Source organism: Pelodiscus sinensis, chromosome 5 (assembly GCF_049634645.1).
Source record: "Pelodiscus sinensis isolate JC-2024 chromosome 5, ASM4963464v1, whole genome shotgun sequence".
Classification (NCBI taxonomy): domain Eukaryota; kingdom Metazoa; phylum Chordata; order Testudines; family Trionychidae; genus Pelodiscus; species Pelodiscus sinensis.
This window is the reverse complement of record NC_134715.1, coordinates 82,062,800-82,082,446: the sequence shown is the minus strand read 5'-3', so window position 1 is coordinate 82,082,446 and position 19,647 is coordinate 82,062,800. Positions and strand designations below refer to the sequence as shown.

General features: G+C 41.7%; 1 protein-coding gene across 5 annotated transcripts in view; it reads left to right on the top strand.

Moving 5' to 3' along the window:
- Nucleotides 1-19,647, top strand: part of TUSC3 (tumor suppressor candidate 3) — a 260,616-nt gene that overhangs the window by 60,484 nt on the left and 180,485 nt on the right. For 4 of the 5 annotated variants that reach the window (XM_075930369.1, XM_075930371.1, XM_075930373.1 and 1 more), the window contains exon 2: nt 17,765-17,934. In XM_075930369.1, the coding sequence (XP_075786484.1) occupies nt 17,765-17,934 (170 nt within the window). Of the gene's footprint in view, nt 1-17,764; nt 17,935-19,647 lie in introns of those variants that run through there. The other variant, XM_075930374.1, reaches the window with a different exon arrangement.

The window sequence follows — 19,647 nt, the reverse complement described above, 5'->3', positions numbered from 1 at the left end:
AACTATTAAACTATAATCCACTACAATGGATTTAGCTAAGTTTGAAAATGTTATTCATGGAGAAGTCCTCATTAAGGATTAAGATGATAAAGACTGAGTTAATTAAAATAAATCCTAAAAGTCAGAGGTAAGGGCTACAACAAACACAGTCTTAACTAATACTTACTAATATTTGAAGATATTATGTAAAATTTATGTAGAAGAAAGTTGCAGTATGTTATAATGATTTCTATATGTGAGATGCTTTCTGAGGATTTAATTCCGGAATGCTTCCCTATTCAGAAGTGCACTGTATTGTTAAAAATTATAGTCAATGGAATTTCAGTAAAACATGTACTCAAGTCCTGTTGGCACATACTGGAAGCTTTTTCCGGAATTTGGAGTCAAATATATATGTGATTTCCCCTCCCCCCCCCCCAACCAATTTAAAAAGTGTTGCTGTAGTTTGTGTGGCAAAAATCAGTTCTGACTTTTAGAACCTATGATTTTGGGACAGTGGCTAGCAGCAGTAACACTGAGGGGAACTTTGCAGAAGAGATATTTGTGGTTCCTCCTTGACACGGCTATCACCCCCCTGATAAATGCTGGGCCCTAATCTCCAGTGCTGTGAGTTGCACTGTGGAATAGCTACCTACAGCTCACTGCTCTATGCATTGGTGCATGTGCTGCTAATGGGGACTTGCTTCACCAACACAAGTTCTGTGGTGCAAACATGCACTACTGACTTAATTACTGTGGTAGCTGAATGTCAACTTCAGTGAATTCACTTAAATTTGTGGTATAGATATGTCCTAGGTGTTTCCAATACTTACACTAATAATGCTGTTTATAGAAGGTGGTCTCTGTCAGTGCCTTGTCTACGCTGTAAAGACTTCACTTAAAATCGGTGGAAGTTTATAGGTAATCTCATTGGAATTTAATGTTTTAAACCTGGCATAATCTGGATTCAGGCCAGGATAGGAAACTGAAAATGACTTAGTGATGTTGATAGATAATACCCTCCTATTCATGGATGGAAAGTTGATAATGATTATCTTTCTCCTGGATTTTTCTGAGGCAGTTCATCATGAAATGTCTCTCTCCTGAGTCAGTTGTAGATGTGCAAGTTAATGTGATAAAATAGTTTGATTTGTGTCCTTCCAAAGGGATACACCTCTACCACTGGATCTTTCACTTTGGGAAACTCATAAGGATCAGTTCTCTCTGATCCTTCAGTATCTATATGGAGCCATTGAGTGAACTCTTCGCTGCAACTCTAGTGCCAGTAATATATACATGACACACAGCACTACCTATCCTTCACCACATCAAGATGGATGAGATCACCACATGTATATGAAACTGTTGGCTGGAGCTGAACCTGACCTAGACAGAGGGGATGCTGGTGGCCATATTGAAGGGTTCATAGCCACAAGACAGGTTGTTTTGCATAAAGTGCACACCCATAATTCATTAATAGATGTTTTGATCAGCAAAAGCATAAGATTTTTGACAAACTCTCTAAAATTAAAGGAAAAATAGTCTGTATTGAGAATCTGATTTACTGGGGATGTGCTTGATACTGTGGTGATGGATGCTCAAAGAATCCCTGAAGTAGATAAGAATCCTGCAAACTAAAATATTGTCTAAATCAAACTTATTTTCTTACATGATTTATTGAGAGCAGGTTAATAACAAAAAAATTCAGCCACTCAGAATTGTCTTTACAGGCAGTCCCCGGGTTACGTACAAGATAGGGACTGTAGGTTTGTTCTTAAGTTGAATCTGTATGTAAGTCGGAACTGGCGTCCAGATTCAGCCGCTGCTGAAACTGATCGCCAGTTCTGACTTATATACAGATTCAACTTAAGAACCCCAAGCTTCCCCAAGTCAGCTGCTGCTGAAACTGATCAGCGCTGATTCCAGGAAGCCTGGGGCAGAGCAACTCTGCCTCAGGCTTCCTGTAGTCAGCGCTGGTCAGTCTCAGCAGCGGCTGACTTGGGGACGCCTGGGGCAGAGCAGCTGGGGTGCTGCCGGGTTGGTCCAGTAGTGCCCAGAGCGGGCGCTGCAGGACCAATCCGCAGCGCCCCAGCTGCTCTGCTCCAGGGTCCAAAACAAAAGCCTGGTCTGCTGGGCGGGGGCACACTAGCCACGCCCCCCCCCCCCCAGCAGACCAGGGACACGGGGAGCAGAGCCGCAGCGGCAGCGGGGTGCGGCGCCTCTGAGGCTTTGCTCTGGGAAAGCCTCAGAGGCGCGGGACCCCCCCGCGGCTGCGGCTTGAGTCCCGGTGCCTGTGGTCTGCTGGGGACGGTCTCCAGCAGACCAGGGGCACCGGAGCAGCTTACGAACGGGGCTTTCTCGCCCCGGAGCTCGCAGGTAGCAATCCGCTACCTCGACCTCCGGGGCGAGAAAGCCCCGTTCGTAAGTGCGGATCCGACATAAGTCGGATCCGCGTAAGTCGGGGACTGCCTGTATTACTAATAGGCAAAGATATGGGCTAAATAGAAAAAAAAATCAGTACCCTCTAGAGTCTAGCTCCTGTCTTCAAATTTAAAAGATCACTTTAGATTGAGTATCTGAAAATTCTTCTTCACAAAGACGAAATTCACTGTTTCAATTGCAAGAAGCAGATTCTTAGCAGTTGAAGTCAATGCAGGTGTGAGAATATTCAAAAGGATGGGCTAATGACAGTTTTCACTACCTGGAAATCTACTCAAGGGGTGGGCAACGGAGCCTCCATGGGCTGGATTTGGCCCACCAGGCTGGTTGATGCAGCCCATGGCTGCCCTGCCTCTCCCCAGCCTTCCTGGCCATTGAGACATAGGGATAGGGAAGTGTGCAAAGTCTCCTCCCCCTGCCAGGTGCACGTGGCACCAGAGTTATAGAGTGGACCTTAGACATACACAGATGCATAGGGTACCACTAAATTTGGGACACCAATAGTAATAGAGGCCTATACTGCATATGCCTAGAGTCAGCATCAGCCACAGGCAGCACTGATTCCAGCAGCACCAATCCCCTGGCCCCCCACCCCTACTCCACCTCTCAGACCCCGTACTCCATACCTCTGTCTTCCTTCCTCCGCACTTGTCCCCTCAACCCCCACTCCACAAGACAGCCCACAGTTCCATCAGGCTGCAGTGCTTCCTCTTTCATCTGCTCCACCTACCAGCCCATAGCACAAACAGGTTGCACTGCCCTTCCACCTGTTCTGCCGGCTAGCCCATAGGTCTAACGGGCTATACCACTTAGTCTGCCTGATCCCCCATCACTTCCCTTACTTGCTTTTCTGCCCTTCTCTCCGCCTGCAGTTCCTGCCTCTATAGTCCTGTTTACTACCCCCTCGAGGGGATGGAGGGTGCAGTGTAGGGTGCCAAAAGTCATAAAGATGACTCTGAATAGTTAGACTGAAAGGCAACTGATCCTTCTAACCAAACCCATGTCGAGAATAAATAATTTCTAGAAAGGAATGAAGATTTCTTACTGACTTGTTTGTAAGTTCACGACTAATGTAATGCATGTATTCAGTCACGTCTAACGTTCTGAGAACTTACTTCTTTACCTTGAAGCAGTTCTTGAAAGGGAAAGAAGCATTTACAGTACTGATACATCTGCTCTCAACACATAAAATAACACATATATATCTGAAAGATTGTACTCTGCTAATATTGGTTACAAACATTGACACACATGCGGCTACTTTATGCTGCGTGATGACATGCTATTTGAAGGAATGGAAACAATCCTAGAAGTCTCATATTAGATTTTGATTTTTTTTTCACTAATTTAGTTACAATACTTACAAAGTCAGCAAGTATATTTAGTATATACGGCAAACCATTCTAATCCTAGATTGCAGACTATTCTGTGAGAGAACAAAAAGTCAGTTCAGATAATCCCAGTGACAGACTGTATTTTTTGAAAATAACCTTGTACAGAAAATATGATTCTTGTCCCAAAATTGTCTTTTAGCAGTAATAGACTTTTAAAAGTATGTGTCCAGAAAGAAGAGGGAGAGATAAGGAAAAGTACTTTTTTAAGATTGATTTCAGGTTCATTTGCCTTTTGAGTTGTCTAGCTTGTAGAAATGAGAGAAAGTGGCCTTAGGCAAAGTTTATAGATACTAATAATCAATCTTCCCTCTATAGGAAGTAATGGAGTAAAAGAGGTCTTATAACATATTAGGAACATATTCCTAAACTGAAAAGCAAAGAAAAGTGCATCTAAGAGGCAAAGTTGCATAGTCCTCTTTCTTTTCCCTATTTTGCCTCTGCACAATGGTGCTCTTTAAAATACTCAGCCATAACACGAGCATCTGCAAACATTCATTTTTTACATAGGTTACAAAGAAAACCTTTTCTGACCTCAAGTTGGAACTCCTGATCCAGCACCCTCGTGACCTGACCTTTCCCGAAGGAGGGAATTTGCTTAACCAAGAAAAGTAAATTCTGGGCTGCCTACTGACAGACTCCAGGCTGTCCTGAGCCTGTCAGCAGACCCAGCCAGAGTCCCCTCCTACCCCCTCTGGCTCTTCAGTCTGACTCCTTGCTCTGAGACACTGGGTCTTCTGACCCTGGGGTGCCACCACACTCCACGGCCAGTGCTGGGGTCGCTGTTGCTGTGTTCTACTGCCCCAGGCCTGCTGCCATTGCTGGGCTCAGCAGCTATCCCTAGGATGTAGTTCCATGTCCAGCCCAAAGGCAGGCTGCTGGGCTCTGTAGCCCCAGGATCTCCACTGCGGCCACATTCTGCTGTCCCAGGGTGCCTTTGTGCTCTGTGTCCTGCCCTGGATTCAGCTGCCCGGGGTACACTGCCAATCTCCCCTGCCACCACAGGTCTCCACAGCCCCAGGGTCACCACCGCCAATCTCCAGACCCCCAGGGTACCACTGCTGTCAGGGCACTACTGGGCTCAGCAGGCTGAGGGCTGCCACCACCACAGGGCTTGGCTGCCCTAGGGTGCCACCAGGTTGCATAGCCAGCCCTGGAACATCGGGCTCAGCAGCTATGGTTGCATAGCCAGCCTTGGGTTCCACTGTCTCCAGGATCTGCTGGGCTCCTGACTTGTTAGTCAGCTCTGACCACCACGCTTCATGCCACCAAGACTGTTTTGTCCAGGGGCTCTTTGGTTCAACAACATCTGTGGTGCTACTGGACCATGGATGTTGCTGGAGCGGGGAGTCCCAGACCAGAGAGATTTAACCTGTACTTCTTTTTATTATAGAGGAAAATAGCTACCAAATAAGACAAAAAGTTGAAGCAATAAACATTACTACAAGTGTAGCCATAGCAAAACTCTTTTAATTTATTTATACAACTTTGTCCATTTTGCTTCATAATTTATTTATTAATACAGTGTTTCTCAAAGTGGTCCAAGATCTACGCTGAGAAACTTGCTAACTGGCTGCTTCCAATTGTTTGTTTACCAGCTCCACAGACACAGAGCCTCACTGCTCCCATTAGCTCTGGTTCACCATTTGCCACTAACAGAAGCTGCAGGAAGTGGCATGGGAATATGTGTTCACATTTTTTCTGAAATGCGGTACCCAAAACTGGACACAATACACTTGCTGGGGCCTGATCTGTGTGGAGTAGAGAAAATTACTACAGTAAAACTCCCGATAGTCCGGCATCCAATTGTTCGACAGTCCCGTTACTCCGGCATCAAAATGTCAAGCACACCTGTACAGCTGATTAAAAAGCCTGCCGCTCAGCACACGTGCTGGCTGTACCCGGACTGCGCATAAAGTGGGGGAGGGAGGAGAGTGGGATTGTGTTACAGTATGGAGAAGAGCGTTTTGCTTCAGCGAACAGGAAAGAAGAGGGGAGGAGAATCAGGTTACAGCACAGAGGACAAGTGAAGAGGGAAGTGGGAGGGAGATTGTGTCCTGGCCAGATGTTAAGCCATGCAGCTGTACCAGGACCTCCCGATACACCGGCATATCTGATAATCCGGCACCTCCTAGGTCCCAGATTATCAGAAGTCTACTGTACTTATATCTTGCTCACAGCACTCCTGTTAATACATCTCAAAATATTTGTTTTTTTGCAACAGTGTTACACCATTGACTTCTAATCAGTTTGTGATCCAATATGATGCCTACATAGCTTCCTGCAGTACTCCTTCCTAGACAGTCATTCCACATTTTATGTGTATGCAACTGATTGTTCCTTCCTAAGTGGAGTACTTTGCATTCGTTGTCATTGAACTTCATCCTATTTCCCTCAGACCATTTCTCCAGTTTGCCACATTTTGAATTACAATCCAATTCTGTTTCCCAAAGCACTTGCAGCTTCTTGATAATTGATATAATCTTCAGCCTTTATCAACTTATTCTATATGCCATTATCTAAATCATTAATGAAAATATCGAACAGAACTGGACCTAGAAATGATCCCTGGGAACCTCAATCCTTGGCCCTTACACCGTTACTGTGAACCATTTATAAATACACTCTGGGAGTGGTTGTCCAGCCAGACATGCACCCGCCTTATAGTAGCTCCATCTAGGTTGTATTTCCCTAGTTTAAGAAGGAGATCATGCAAGACTGTTCCTGATAGTACTTTCAATCAGCACTTTCCCCATTGCTTTTTCCCTTAAAGGACACTGCCATTTTTTGGGAGGAGGAATTTTTTCATCAGAGATGCAGCTCATACAGAACATCTGAATCCATGAAATACTAATTCTCTAAAATCTCTCTTATTTATGAATAATTGTTTCAAATTTACAAGAACCTAAATAGATCAAGCTGTTCTCTCTACATGCTAAATAAGGAAAAAGTCATGACAGTTTGAGTTTGCCAAGACACAAAACATATCTTCTTTTGTGGAAATTATACTAATTTCCTAAAGTTAAATTTTTTTGAAGCATGAAATCATTAAAGTGGGACAAACACTAGCAGTGTGTGTCAAAACACTTAAGGAAAAATAAGGTTAAATGTTTAATTGTCTGAGCCCAGTGGCAGAGGAGTAGATATCACTTTGATCTGAAGTCAAAGGTTTATGCATAACCTGAACTATATCTCATTTCCAGAGCTCAAATGATCACAGTTTAAAATATAAAGTTAAAAGGAAAACTTAAAGTGTGTAGTGTAAATAGTTTTAAAAATAGATCACTTTAAACAAAAAGCCTTCCTCGGTTTTTTAAATTCTCGAAGAACTTCCTAGTTTGCTTCAGATATCATGATGATGCCAAACTGCTCAAGATAGTTAAGACCAAAGCAGACTGTGGAGAGCTTCAAAAAGATCTCAACAAACTAAGCGATTGGGCAACAAAATGGCAAATAAAATTTCATGCTGATGAATGTAAACTAATGCAGATTGGAAAAATAATCCCAACTATACATAAAATATGATAGGGACTAATTTAGCTACAACTATTCAAGAGAGAGATCTTGGAGTCATTATGGATAGTTCTCTGAGAACTTCCACTACATGTTCAGTAGCACTCTAAAAAGCAAATAGAATGTTAGGAATCATTTTTAAAAAAAGAGGATAGAGAGAATAAGACAGAGAATATTTTCTTGCCTCTGTATAAAACCATGTGGTCACCTCATCTCATAGCGGCATAGGAAAAAGTTCAGGAAAGGGCAACAAAATAGTTAGGAGCTTGGAATGGGTCCCGTATAACGAGAGATTAAAAAAACATGGACTTTTCATCTTAGAAATGAGGAGACTAAGGGGGGGATATGATAGAGGTCTATAAAATCATGACTGGTGTGGAAAAAGTGAATAAGGAAAAGTTATTTACTTATTCCCACAATATAAGAACTAGGGGTCACCAAATGAAATTAATAGGCAGCAGGCATTCTTTACTCAGCACACAGTCAACCTCTGGAGCTCCTTGCCTGAGGATGTGGTGAAGATTAGGACTTTAACAGGGTTCAAAAAAGAGCTAGATAGATTCATTGAGGTTAGATCCATCAATGGCTATTAGCCAGGATGGGTAGTAATGATGTCCCTAGCTTCTGTTTCTCTGGAGGTGGGTGACAGGGGAGGGATCATGTGAGGATTATCAATTGCGATCCTTCCCTCTGGAGTATCAGCACTGTTGGCAGACAGGATACTGGGCTAGATGGACATTTGGTCTGACCCGGTATGGCTGGTCTTATGTTTTTAAGATTTTTCTATATCAGCTATGTTATGAAGAGAGAGAGAGTATACCAGAAAGTGCCAGGATATTTTTAATAAGCAGGATATTTTTAAAACTGGATGAAATCCTGACTCTCTTGAAATCAATGGAGGTCTTCACTGTTTTTAGTGGAGCAGGTTGTTATTCCATGTGCTGAATGAAAGTCTTTTTTTTGGGGGGGGGGGGGGGAGAATGGGGAGAACTGTAATCCTTCAGTATAATTGAAGCAGATTGTAAAATTAAAACAATGAGCAGTCCTGTGGTACCTTATAAAAACATATTATGAGCTTTTGTGGGTAAAACCCACTTCATCAGATAAGTTGAAGTGGAAATGACAGATACAGGGTGTATATATAACAACAAAACAGCAGTTACCTGTCAATTGTAGGACCAGTGTCAATGAAGCTAATTGGGTCAGGCTGGATGTATCCCATTCATAGCTTTTGATGTGTAAATGCAAATACCAAAGATGGGGGAAATTGCTTTGTAGTGCATTAACCTTATTTTTATTCAATCCTAAGTCAAACTTATGAATGAATTCTAATACAGCTGTCTCCCTCTGTAACTGGGTAATAAAATTGCTTTATAGAAGAATGGCTACTTTTAAATCCATTATTGAATGTCCACGGCGGTTAAAATGTTCTCCTACAGGTTTCTGTGTTATCATTCCTGATGTCTGATTTGCGTCCATTCATACTTTGTCATAGAAACTGTCCGGTTTGGCCATTATACATGGCAGAGGGGCACTAATGACACTTGATGTCATATATTACATTAGAGGATGTGAAATTGTATAAGCCTCTGATGTGGCTTATGTGTTTAGGTCCTTTGATGGTGCTGCTTGTATAGCTATGTGGACAGAGTTGGCAACAGGGTTTGTTGCAGTGTTAGGTTCCTGGGTGAGAGTATCTGTGGTGTGGTGTTTGTCTGTTGGTGAGTATTTCTTTAAGGTTGAAGGGCTGTCTATAGGTGAGGATTGACCTGTCTCCCAAGGACTGTGAAAGTGAGGGGTTGTTTTCCATCAGTGTTTCTTAAACTGTGTTCTGTGGCACACTGGTGTGCCATGAGGCAGTCGGAGGTGTGCCATGGAGAACAATGATTCAAAATGGCCATCCATAAAGGGGCAGGAGACAAAAAAAATCCTTGGTGTTCCTCAAAAATATTGTTTGGTGTTCCTTAGTCTTAAAAAGTTTAAGAAACACTGTTGTAGATTGTCAAAGATGTGTTGGAGGGGTATAATCTGGGAGCTGTAGGTGATGACCTTCTGTTATTTCCTTAGTTGGGCCTGTTTTGAAGTGAGAGACTTCTAGGTACTAGTTCTTTCTGTGTTCTTTGTTACTTTGTTTGTTTTTTAAAGCTGTATTTATAATAAGTTTTCTGCTGGATTTTAAAAATAAATGCACTAATGTCTGAGGAAATTTCAGAGAAAACACCATTTATATATGTCCTCAATAGGTTTGAAAACATTTAGGAAACTGCTTTAGTTAGGTCACTTACACTTTGGCAGAAATAGTTGGTGGAGTCTTTGTAGCTGATATTGGTTTTTCATGTTTCTTGTAGTCAAGTAGCTTACTGTCCGATTATGCTGTCAGAGTTCTCTAAAGTATCAGGAAAGGGGTATCTATCCCATTTTGTTGGAAGCATACTCCCGAATGTTTCTAGAAGCCATATAGGGCAAAAAAGGAAAATATGTTGCAACACTAAAACTTGAAAATCTATCCTTTTATTAGTGTCTACAGACTTCATCTCCTAGCTTTAGTGAATGTATCAAAGGGAAGTCATATTTTTTATGCAACTGTTAGTTAATGCTTACATTTTTATTTAACATTACTAGATAGACCACATCATCCAAAACTGGTTGATCTTTTGAAATAGAAATAAGACACTTCCTCCTTGTAAACTGTTTAATTCAGATCCTCTAATATGAACCATGGCTTGTATTGAGTAAACTTTGCAGAGCACAAGTTTCTTTTTAATCTATTCTGTTTGTTTCTGATAGGGAAGAACTCCAAAAGTTTTCCCATGTTAGGGTACATCTTGACTACATGCCTCTGACGACAGAGGCATGTAGATTAGACTACCCGGCATAGGAAAATGAAGCGGCGATTTAAATAATCGCCGCTTCATTTAAGTTTACATGGCTGCCACGCTGGTAGTCTGGAAGTTCCGCGGTCGACATCAAAGGCATTTGTCGACCTCCCAGGTAGGCCTCCTGGGATGAGGCCTATCTGGGAGGTTGACAAATGCCTTTGATGTCGACCGCGGAACGTCCAGGCTACCGCGCTGAGCCGACAAACAGCTGATCGGCTCAGCGTGGCAGCCATGTAAATTTAAATTTAGGCTCCACCTAGCATTCTGCAGTTCACGTTTACCACGGAAAGCCCAAATGATAGTAGGGGAGTTGAGGTGGTCATTATGGCTTTGAAGGCAAGCCCATTTGGAGAGCAGGGATTCTGAAAGATAGGTAACCCCTTTTTGCCTTCTTGAGGACACCTCCATAGAATCTGACTATACTCCTAAATGGGGAGAGCTGAGGAGCCCTGCTAGTGAAATAAAGATTGAAGGACCACACTCCTAAACTCTTCAATTTGGAATGATCATATTAATACTTTTCATAGCATTTTACAAAGGAAAGCCAAGGAAATTAAGACTTACCCAAAATCACATAGCAAGTCAGGTAAGTGGCAGAGTCTAGTCAGAATACATGAGTTCTATTCCTTAGTGTTGTGCCTTCTGCACTACAGTATGTTGGCTGAAAAAGATATGGATTGAGCTTCTTTAAACTGTCAAGGACACTTTCTTGTAAGTTTTAGAGGGTGCTCAGCACCATGGAATGGTGTAGGTAGTGTTGCATAAATTGCAAGGTTTCGTCCCCTTGGAGGCTAGTCTGATTTACCCCAAGAAGAGAGTCACACTTTCAGGCTGGGTCCAACTCAAGTTTATTGGTTGCAACCACGGTACGGCTAAGGAACTCAATGTTCAAATCAGAGCCGACCCCCAACATCTCATATGCAGGGGTTTTTATAGGGTTAACATCCTTCCTGGTTTAGGTGCCTTAACATGATAGGTTACTTCATTTTTGACGTTTAGCATTCCTATAGGTCAGGTTAATTTTCCAAACGAGGTTAAATACAGTGCCTACTTGCTGACTTTGCGGTTACAGCTGTATTACATTCATTCACTCTTGCTGAACAATGGGCAAGCCATACTTCCCTTTTCCCTTTCCTGCTTGAGCCGGTCACAAGTTTAAAGGATGTGGAATCTATCCATATCTCTACTTAACAGAAGACTGGTTTCACCTCCCCTCGTCTCCTTATTATAAGTTATTACCTGTGACAGGCCTTGACCTTTGTCATGTCTTACTCCTATACAAATAGCAAATATATCTAAGCATTAGCAATGTATGTATATTGTACGTGCCCCTCATAGGGGAATCAATGGCTCCGGGGGATTTGACTTCCCTTTTACACATCAGTAGTACACACTGTAATCCAAATAACTTTCTTGTGATGAAAACTAGAGAGCATGAAGCATATGCAGGCAGCTCCTAGTACAGTTGGGAGAAAGAAAACAAAACACTGAATACTGGCAGAAATACAGGATTTCATGGCATCTTTAAAACTGCCAAATACTGTCATAATGGAATCTGAGTTTTATGTGAGAGTGAATGAGATCAGTTGGGTCTTCATATCTGAGCTATTGTTCTAAGCTCTTTTGAGGCTTAGAGCTGTTCTATACTGGAAACTTACAATCAGCATAGTCACATTTCTCCAGGGAAATTCTCACCCCTGAGAGATGTGACTATGCTGACCTAACCCACTCTCCAGACAGTTCTAGGTCAGTGGAATATTTCTTCCATTGACCTAGCTATTGCTTCTTGGGCAGGTGGATTAACTACAGTGTTTGATAAGTACACAAAGCCGTAGGCAAGTGATGCTGCATCAGTTCACATTCAGTCTTGAAAACATTTATTTCCATTAGCTAGTAACACTTTTTTTAAAAAATTGAAGTTCAAATTCTGGAATGCTATTATGCCATGGCAATCTGTAGCCATGGAGTTGAAAAACACTTGAGCACTGATTGTAGGGGTCATAAGAACACTGCTTACTAAATAATCTTGTATGGGCAATACTATTTGACTGCTGTTAATTATTATATATGCTTAACGAAAATAAATGCATATTACAACTAAAAAAGTAAACTGAAAAGGACATTAAGGATGAAAAGTCAAGCACTTAAAGTTAAGACATGCCAAAATTAAAGTCACATATGTAGTCTTCATTTAGCTACCTTGTGCATGTGTATGCATCATTATACAGACTTTTCTTATAAAATCACATTACTACTTTTTACGTAAGAACCACTCCCTCTTTCAATTTCCAGGACGGATGGTGCTTGATTAATGAGGGACTATTCAATATTTTGTTTTCTCTTTGTTCATTATATCAGCATAGGCATTATTTACTACATACATACTAGTCAAACCTTGCTCTATAGACTAAATAATACTTAAAAATACTTTGTGTGGGTTTTGTGTGGTGCTCATCTGCATAGCATCAGTGTTCTTCACAAATATTCATTTACTTTCAACACTATTATGAGATGTGGGGGAGTAGGTCTATCTAAATTTTACAGTGGGGAGTTGAGGCACAGAAAGATTACATTTAAACATATCTACTAATTTTTGGATGCCTAATTTGACATACTTAGGACCTGATTTTGCAAAGTACTTTTTTCATTATGTAATACTTTCATGTTCAAAGCACAGTAATCAATTACTTCAACTGAAAGGTTGAGTACTTCTGCAGATCAGGCACCAAGGTGTCAAGTTGCACACCCAGAAAATGAGGAACAGTCAGTGAGCAACTGAGAAAAGTTTCATTTAAGTAATTTGCCCAGCATCACACAGAAACTCTGGCCAGAGGCAGGGATAAAATCAAATTCCCCAGAAAAGCATTCAGCTTTTTTAACCATGAGACTATCCTTTCTTTTTCTTCACTGAGAAGTGGGTTCTCCTGTCTCATTCAACATCTTCCAACTTATGCTACAAATGAGGCAGAGGTCCTACAAACAGCCCCCTTTGCTACACAAACTTGACTGATCCTCAGAACCAGAGACAATCTTAGGGGCGGGCAAGCCAGGTGGTCACCCGGGACCACCATTTTCAGGGGGTGACTGCATTTTGGCTTTTTGTGTGTGTTTTGCTTGACAAATTGTTGTCTGGTATTTTTTTTAAACCATCTGGCAACCCTACAGGCATGCCAGGCAGTCGCCCGGGGCTGCCAATTGGTTAGAACACTCCTTTCCCATAAACTGAAAGGCTGGAGTTCTGTGCATGGAGCAGGGGGAGAAACACAATGTGATCATATAATTTAATAGACTATCATCATGCATTCAAATTAGAAGTGAAATTAAGATTGACAGATAACCTTATTTCTAGCATTTCCTAAGTTTGAGTGTTGGATTTTACAACCTTTAATAATGTACTTTTAGCATATTGTTACATAATTTCCTATCAATATCTGGATGGTTCATGAGCAGGATTAGAATATTTAGGTCCTCTGCACAGATATTTGCCACTTGCAGCTAACAGAGTAACTGATGGTTCTAATTCAGGGAATGGTGAAACTCAGGAATTGTGGTTCAGTTGCAGGCTCTGGAGGGAACTGTGCTCCAGAAGGCACAGACTTTTATGATCATTTGCCCCAAGCTCTTCTCCTTGTGCCTGATCCCATCTAATGTGTTCTTGTTCCCATTTAGTTTTTTCCCCACCCTTATCTCTGTTCTATTCTCCTCATCAAGCTAGTCTTGGTATCCACTCCTCAGACTTCTCATCCCAAATTCAGTTCACTGGTTCACCTCACTTCTCGCTCTGCTCTAGTCACACTCCCTCACCATTCACATCCCCTTCCTCAATGGCTCCTACTCTTAATCTGTTTCATTCACTAAGGCTACATCTAGACTGCAAGCCTCTTTCGAAAGAGGCTTTTTTGAAAGATACTATCAAAAAGGCCTCTTTCGAAAAAGAGCGTCTAGACTACAACGTTTGAAAAAGAAAGCCGCTTTTTCGAAAGAGAGCACCCAGGCAGTCTGGATGCTCTCTTTCGAAAAAGCACAGTTTGCATTATATAGCGCCTTTTTTCAAAAGACCACTTTCAAAAATAGGCATTATTCCTCGTAAAATGAGGTTTTCCATGGTCAAAAAAACTGCCGTGTTCTTTTGATTTACTTTCGAAAGAACGCAGCAGCATTCTAGATGCAGGAGAAGTTTTTTCGAAAAAAGGCCACTTTTTTCAAAAAAATCCTGTAGTCTAGAGACACCCTAAGTTCATTGTTCATTATGTTGATCAGCCAATCCCAGTTCTCTTCTCGCACTTTATCTCCTTATCTTATCTGTTGTCTCTTCTCCTCCCTTTTTCTCCCCACTCTAGTCATTCCCAGTCTGTCTGCCCCTTCCCCAGCTTCTCATTTTATCTCAGTATTGCTCTCTCCACCAAGTTTTCCTTTCTGGCTCCTTGCTTGTGACCTTGCCCAGGCAGTCCCAGTCTTTTTACTCTATCTTAGCTCCTGCTTACCCCACCAGGATTCTATCTTCCCAGATCTGATTTCTCTCTCCCCAACCCTGCCATCCTGTAGCCGTAATCTTGCTTAAAGATCTTTATTCTGATCTGTTCTTTTGCCCTTTTTGTTTACTTCTTTGTTCCCTCTGCATCTGAATTAATCCGCTTTACCCTCCACACTGCCAGCATGGGTAAATGGAGAAAACAAGAAACACTGCCAATACTCAATTCTGATACATAGCAATGCTCCCTCTAATCTTTTCCATTGATATACAGATTTTTTTCGTCCATGTGTGGAATAATTTTTTCTGTGCATGTAGGCATCTGTGAAACAATATCAACAACAACAAAAACCCTGGCTTTGGGCACTCTGCTAATCATCTGGGCAGCATCAGAATCTATCCTAAGCTGCGGCACGAGCACACAGTTTATAGAGTAGTAATAGAGATGTAGCTGTGTTAGTCTGGTCTTGCTGAAACAAAAGACAGGACTATGCAGCACTTTAAAGACTAACAGGATGGTTTATTAGGTGATGAACTTTCATGGGCCAGACCCACTTCCTCAGATCAAATTGTGGAAGAAAACTGTCATAACCATATATACCAAAGGGATATAATCAGTTTACAGAGAACACTGATACCTAGCAGCAGCTGGCTCTGCAGCAGCTCTGCAATTGTGAAGAAAATCCTGCTGTTCCAGGTTTTGGAGCAGGCTCATTGCTAGCTGATTGTTCAGGGAATGTAGTTGTAAAACTTTAATAAATCTGCTAAGTATGTGCAAATTGTACATTTTCAAAGGCTTATAATTGGGCTTAATTTAGGTGGATTATCCATGGAATAGACAAAAAGTTCATTCTTGACATAAAGGCCTGCCAAATTTTACATCCCTTCTCCAAAGCTATAGCTTCTCAAAAGAGATCACTAGACTTTTTCAGTGGGGGTAAGTATGTTTTGTCCACAGCCTCACTCTCAGAAAATGTTTCAGCTGAATTTTCCAAGACATCAGCCTGAGGTAGACATGTGCTATGGGAAATTTCAGGTGGAATGGTAAAGCTTAGCAAAATTATGAGCAACTGAGAACACGGTCTTATATGAAGTATTGGACACAGTTAATTATAGGCTGTGATAACTGTTGTATTAATTTAGGGCATGTCCACCCAAGAAATTATTTTCAAGTAACATATTGTGAAATAATAACTCCAAGAATAACTATTTTGAAATAGCGTGTCCACACTACAAGGAAGCCTTAAAGGGAGCCTGTCTCGGACTAAATTCATGTGGACACGCTACCTTGACTTAGAACCTAGGAAGCACTGGGAAGTAACTACTTTGAATGACTTGGGGAGGTAGCTTTTTCAAAATAGCAGCACAGGAATGTTCACATTACCACTATTTTGAAATAAACATTATTCCTCATGGAAAGCAGGAGTTTATTTTGAAACAACCTGCCTGCTATTTTGAAATAATGGGCTTGGTAATGTGGATGCTCCACCTGTTATTTCTAAATGAGGGGGGTTAATTTGAAACAACTGTCTAGTGTAGATCAGGGCTTAGATGTTCCAAAGGTGACATAACTCAGTCAGTGTCCAACATTTAAATAGTGTTAATAAAGTACCATGGCAAACAACATTAAAATCATTTTAGCCTTTTATTACAGATAAAGAAAAGGACAAACAATTAAAACATTTGAAATGTGAAGTATTAAATAAGTCTTTTGCTTTAACAGTATTTCTTGTTCTCTTTTTCTCTTCAGCTAGAGAGAGTTTTTGTTAGGATATATCCATTGTTTCATAGTTTCCAAGTTGGTATCAACGATGGCAATATCAATCCCTTTTGGGGCAAAGAGAAGAAGTTAGTTGCAATGGCCCGGCACTGTTGTTGCTAAAGTCTGATCCCATTTCATCCCAGATGATGTTTGGGATGCAGCTGGAGCCAGTGCAGATGGTGATGTCATCTGGGTGCCTTTTTGCCTGTTCTGGATAGGACACCTCTCAGAAACAGGATGTTGAAGGCCTGGGGTCTCAGGAGATCATGAGACTGGCAGTCATGGTGGTAAAACTTGATCTAGTAGCCAGTTTTTTCTCCCCATAGTGGTTTTTTTTTTTTAAGAACTCACAAAGGAATGTTGAGTGAAATAGCCCATGCCTTTATTATTTTGTCCACTAATTTGGCCTAGTCTCCAGCACACCAATTCTGGTTCACTGATTTCTTGTCTCTCACTGCTGTTGTTTACTATGTATTATAATAATACCATTCTTGAATTAGCTCAGTAGGTCATTTTGTTTGGTTAATTCAGTTTTTCTGTCTTCTTTTTTGTACCTTTCCCCATCAACATTTGTTGTGATATCTTAGGAACTTTCTCAGACTTTTTACAGTAGAACTCACAATTAGGGTAAATTTTTGAGACCAATTATTTTTAAGACCAATTATTACAATCCTGTCTGCAATAAAATGCCAACACTTATTAGTAAGTAGAACTTCAGTGCAGTAGCAATATGGTAGACACTTGTAAGGAAATCCTGCTTTTTTTTTTTTTTTGGTCTGCTGTTAAGTTAAACTAATTATTGTGTTATAAAAAGATGCAGCGTCCTTTTTTCTGGCCCTTCCAGCTCCATTTTCCCTTTTTTGAGATCTGAATGGACATGATTGTCCTGAAATGACTAGAGTATTACAAAACACATGTAACATAATACTATACTCCGAAATAATTTTTTGTACAGATTGCAACTGTATGAAAATCTTGTTTTAATAGAGAACAATGACATATGTTGCATGCTAAGAAGGTCATACGTGCATCTTTCTCTAGATGTAGATATCTGTACAGTAGTGCCATTCCAACAAGGATTTGAAAAAAATGTTTTTCTTAAATAATAACTTACAAGTTATCAACTTTTTTTCAAACCAAATTCAATTATATGTGTAAAAGGTCTTTAACTCAGCTGCTGTTAAAGGTAAATAGAATAAGGGTCAGATTCTTCTATTGGATATGTGAATGCTGATTCCCTGAAAACAGTTGGGTCCCAGTTCAATCCAGGATGGAATTTAGTTCCATGGTGCTTGTATTTAACATGCCTCCTCCTTATATTTGATTACAGAATCTGTTAGCGGAAAAGGTGGAACAACTCATGGAATGGAGCTCCCGGCGCTCAGTTATCCGCATGAATGGAGACAAATTCAGAAGATTTGTGAAGGCTCCACCTCGTAACTACTCTGTTATTGTAATGTTCACTGCTCTCCAGCCACAGAGACAATGTTCTGTTTGCAGGTAATATACACACTGTAAAACAGATTCTTTTGCTCTTCTTTTCCCATTCCTCCATACAATCCCATTAACTACATTTTAAGTGATGTACAGCGTAAGAAGTGGGGGTCTACCTTAAGTCTTTGGGAGATGGATCAATACCTCTGTGCCTTGTGGGTGCTAACCACAGTGTCTTCCTTCTGTGATACGATATATCAATTTCTACATGTGATACATTTTTACCTTTGACATATTTTATTAATTTATACAATTATTTCATTAAGTTCTACAACTTTAAGAGCTCCTACTTAAATTAATTGTTTTACTTCTTTAAAACAATGTAACCCTTCTGCCAGGTCGTGCCGGCAGCAGCCAGGGCCGGGTTCAATATCTATGTGTCCCTTTTCATCCATCTCACAGAGAACTGGCTTGAGCCTCCACCCAGTAGCCTGGGAAATTCACACACTCTCGGATGTCTCTGAGAGGCAGTGCTTCCCTGCTCGCAAGTACAGAGTGTGAGTGTAGAAGAAAAACTTTTAATGAAAGAGGGAGAGAGGTTACACGGCATTAGCTTGGGAAATTACCACAAACAGAGTTCATAACGCCCCACGAGTAACCGTCCCAGCTCGAATGGATTGAGCAATGTCCTTTGCCTCTCACGCTCACTAGTCCAATGATGTAGGGTTCCATTCACTTACCCAAACTTTCTCTGTACCCCACTTCAAATGCCCCACTTACAGCTCTGTCCAGTCAGTGCGGACCCCAACATATCACCCTGATGACTCCACTCATTGAGCCTGAGGCCATGCCACCTTTGTGTTGCTCCTGTGGTCCGCTTGCTCAGCCAGCCGCTTCTTCAGCTGGTCGCCTGACACTGATTCTACCGGCCACCCACAGGTCATTCCTGCCAGCCACCCTGCTGGCCGCCTCCTGCTGCTCCTACCGGCCGCCTGCTGGTTAGTCCTGCCAGCCGCCCTGCTGGCCACATCCCATTGCTCCTAGTGGCCCACCCACCAGTCATTCCTGCCAGCCGCTGCTCCTACTGGCTGCCCACTGGTTGCAATTGGTCTGGCTCTAGGCCAAACCAATGACTGCAGCTCTTTGTGATTTCAACTTTTAGCCACCACCTAGGCTGGCCAAAAGATTCCAGCTCCACTGGAATAACAAAAAGAGTCCTGATGGAGTTGCTTTAGGTCTATCTACGGTGACCATATATCCCTTTTTTTCTGGGACAGTCCCGGATTTAAGGGTACTGTCCCGGTGTCACAATAAAGGCAGCAAATGTCCCGGAAAACCTGTTGGGATTTATTAATAACTTGGATGCCACAGTGGCACATCCAAACAAGCCACATGAACTCAGTACTGGTGTACAGAACAAAATTCATTCTGCTCATCGCAGGAAACTCTTAGAGGGAACGGTTCCCCCAGCATTCCTCCTCCTCCCCCACCCCCATGTTAATGTGACACAAATTGAGTTAATGCAATTGCAGGATAGTTGCATGAGGAGCATTGGGTGGGGGCCAAACTCATCCCTAGGAGGATGAGTGGGAAAAGTTCTTAGAGGGGGCCACATGACACATTTTACTTCTGGTCATGTGTCCATCTTCACCCTGAGGGTACGTCTACACTAGCTCGTTAGTTTGAGGTAGGTAGGGTAATTAGGGCAAGTGGAGTTGCAAATGAAGCCCAGGATTTAAATATCCCAGGCTTCATTTGCATGTTCCCAGGTGCCACCAT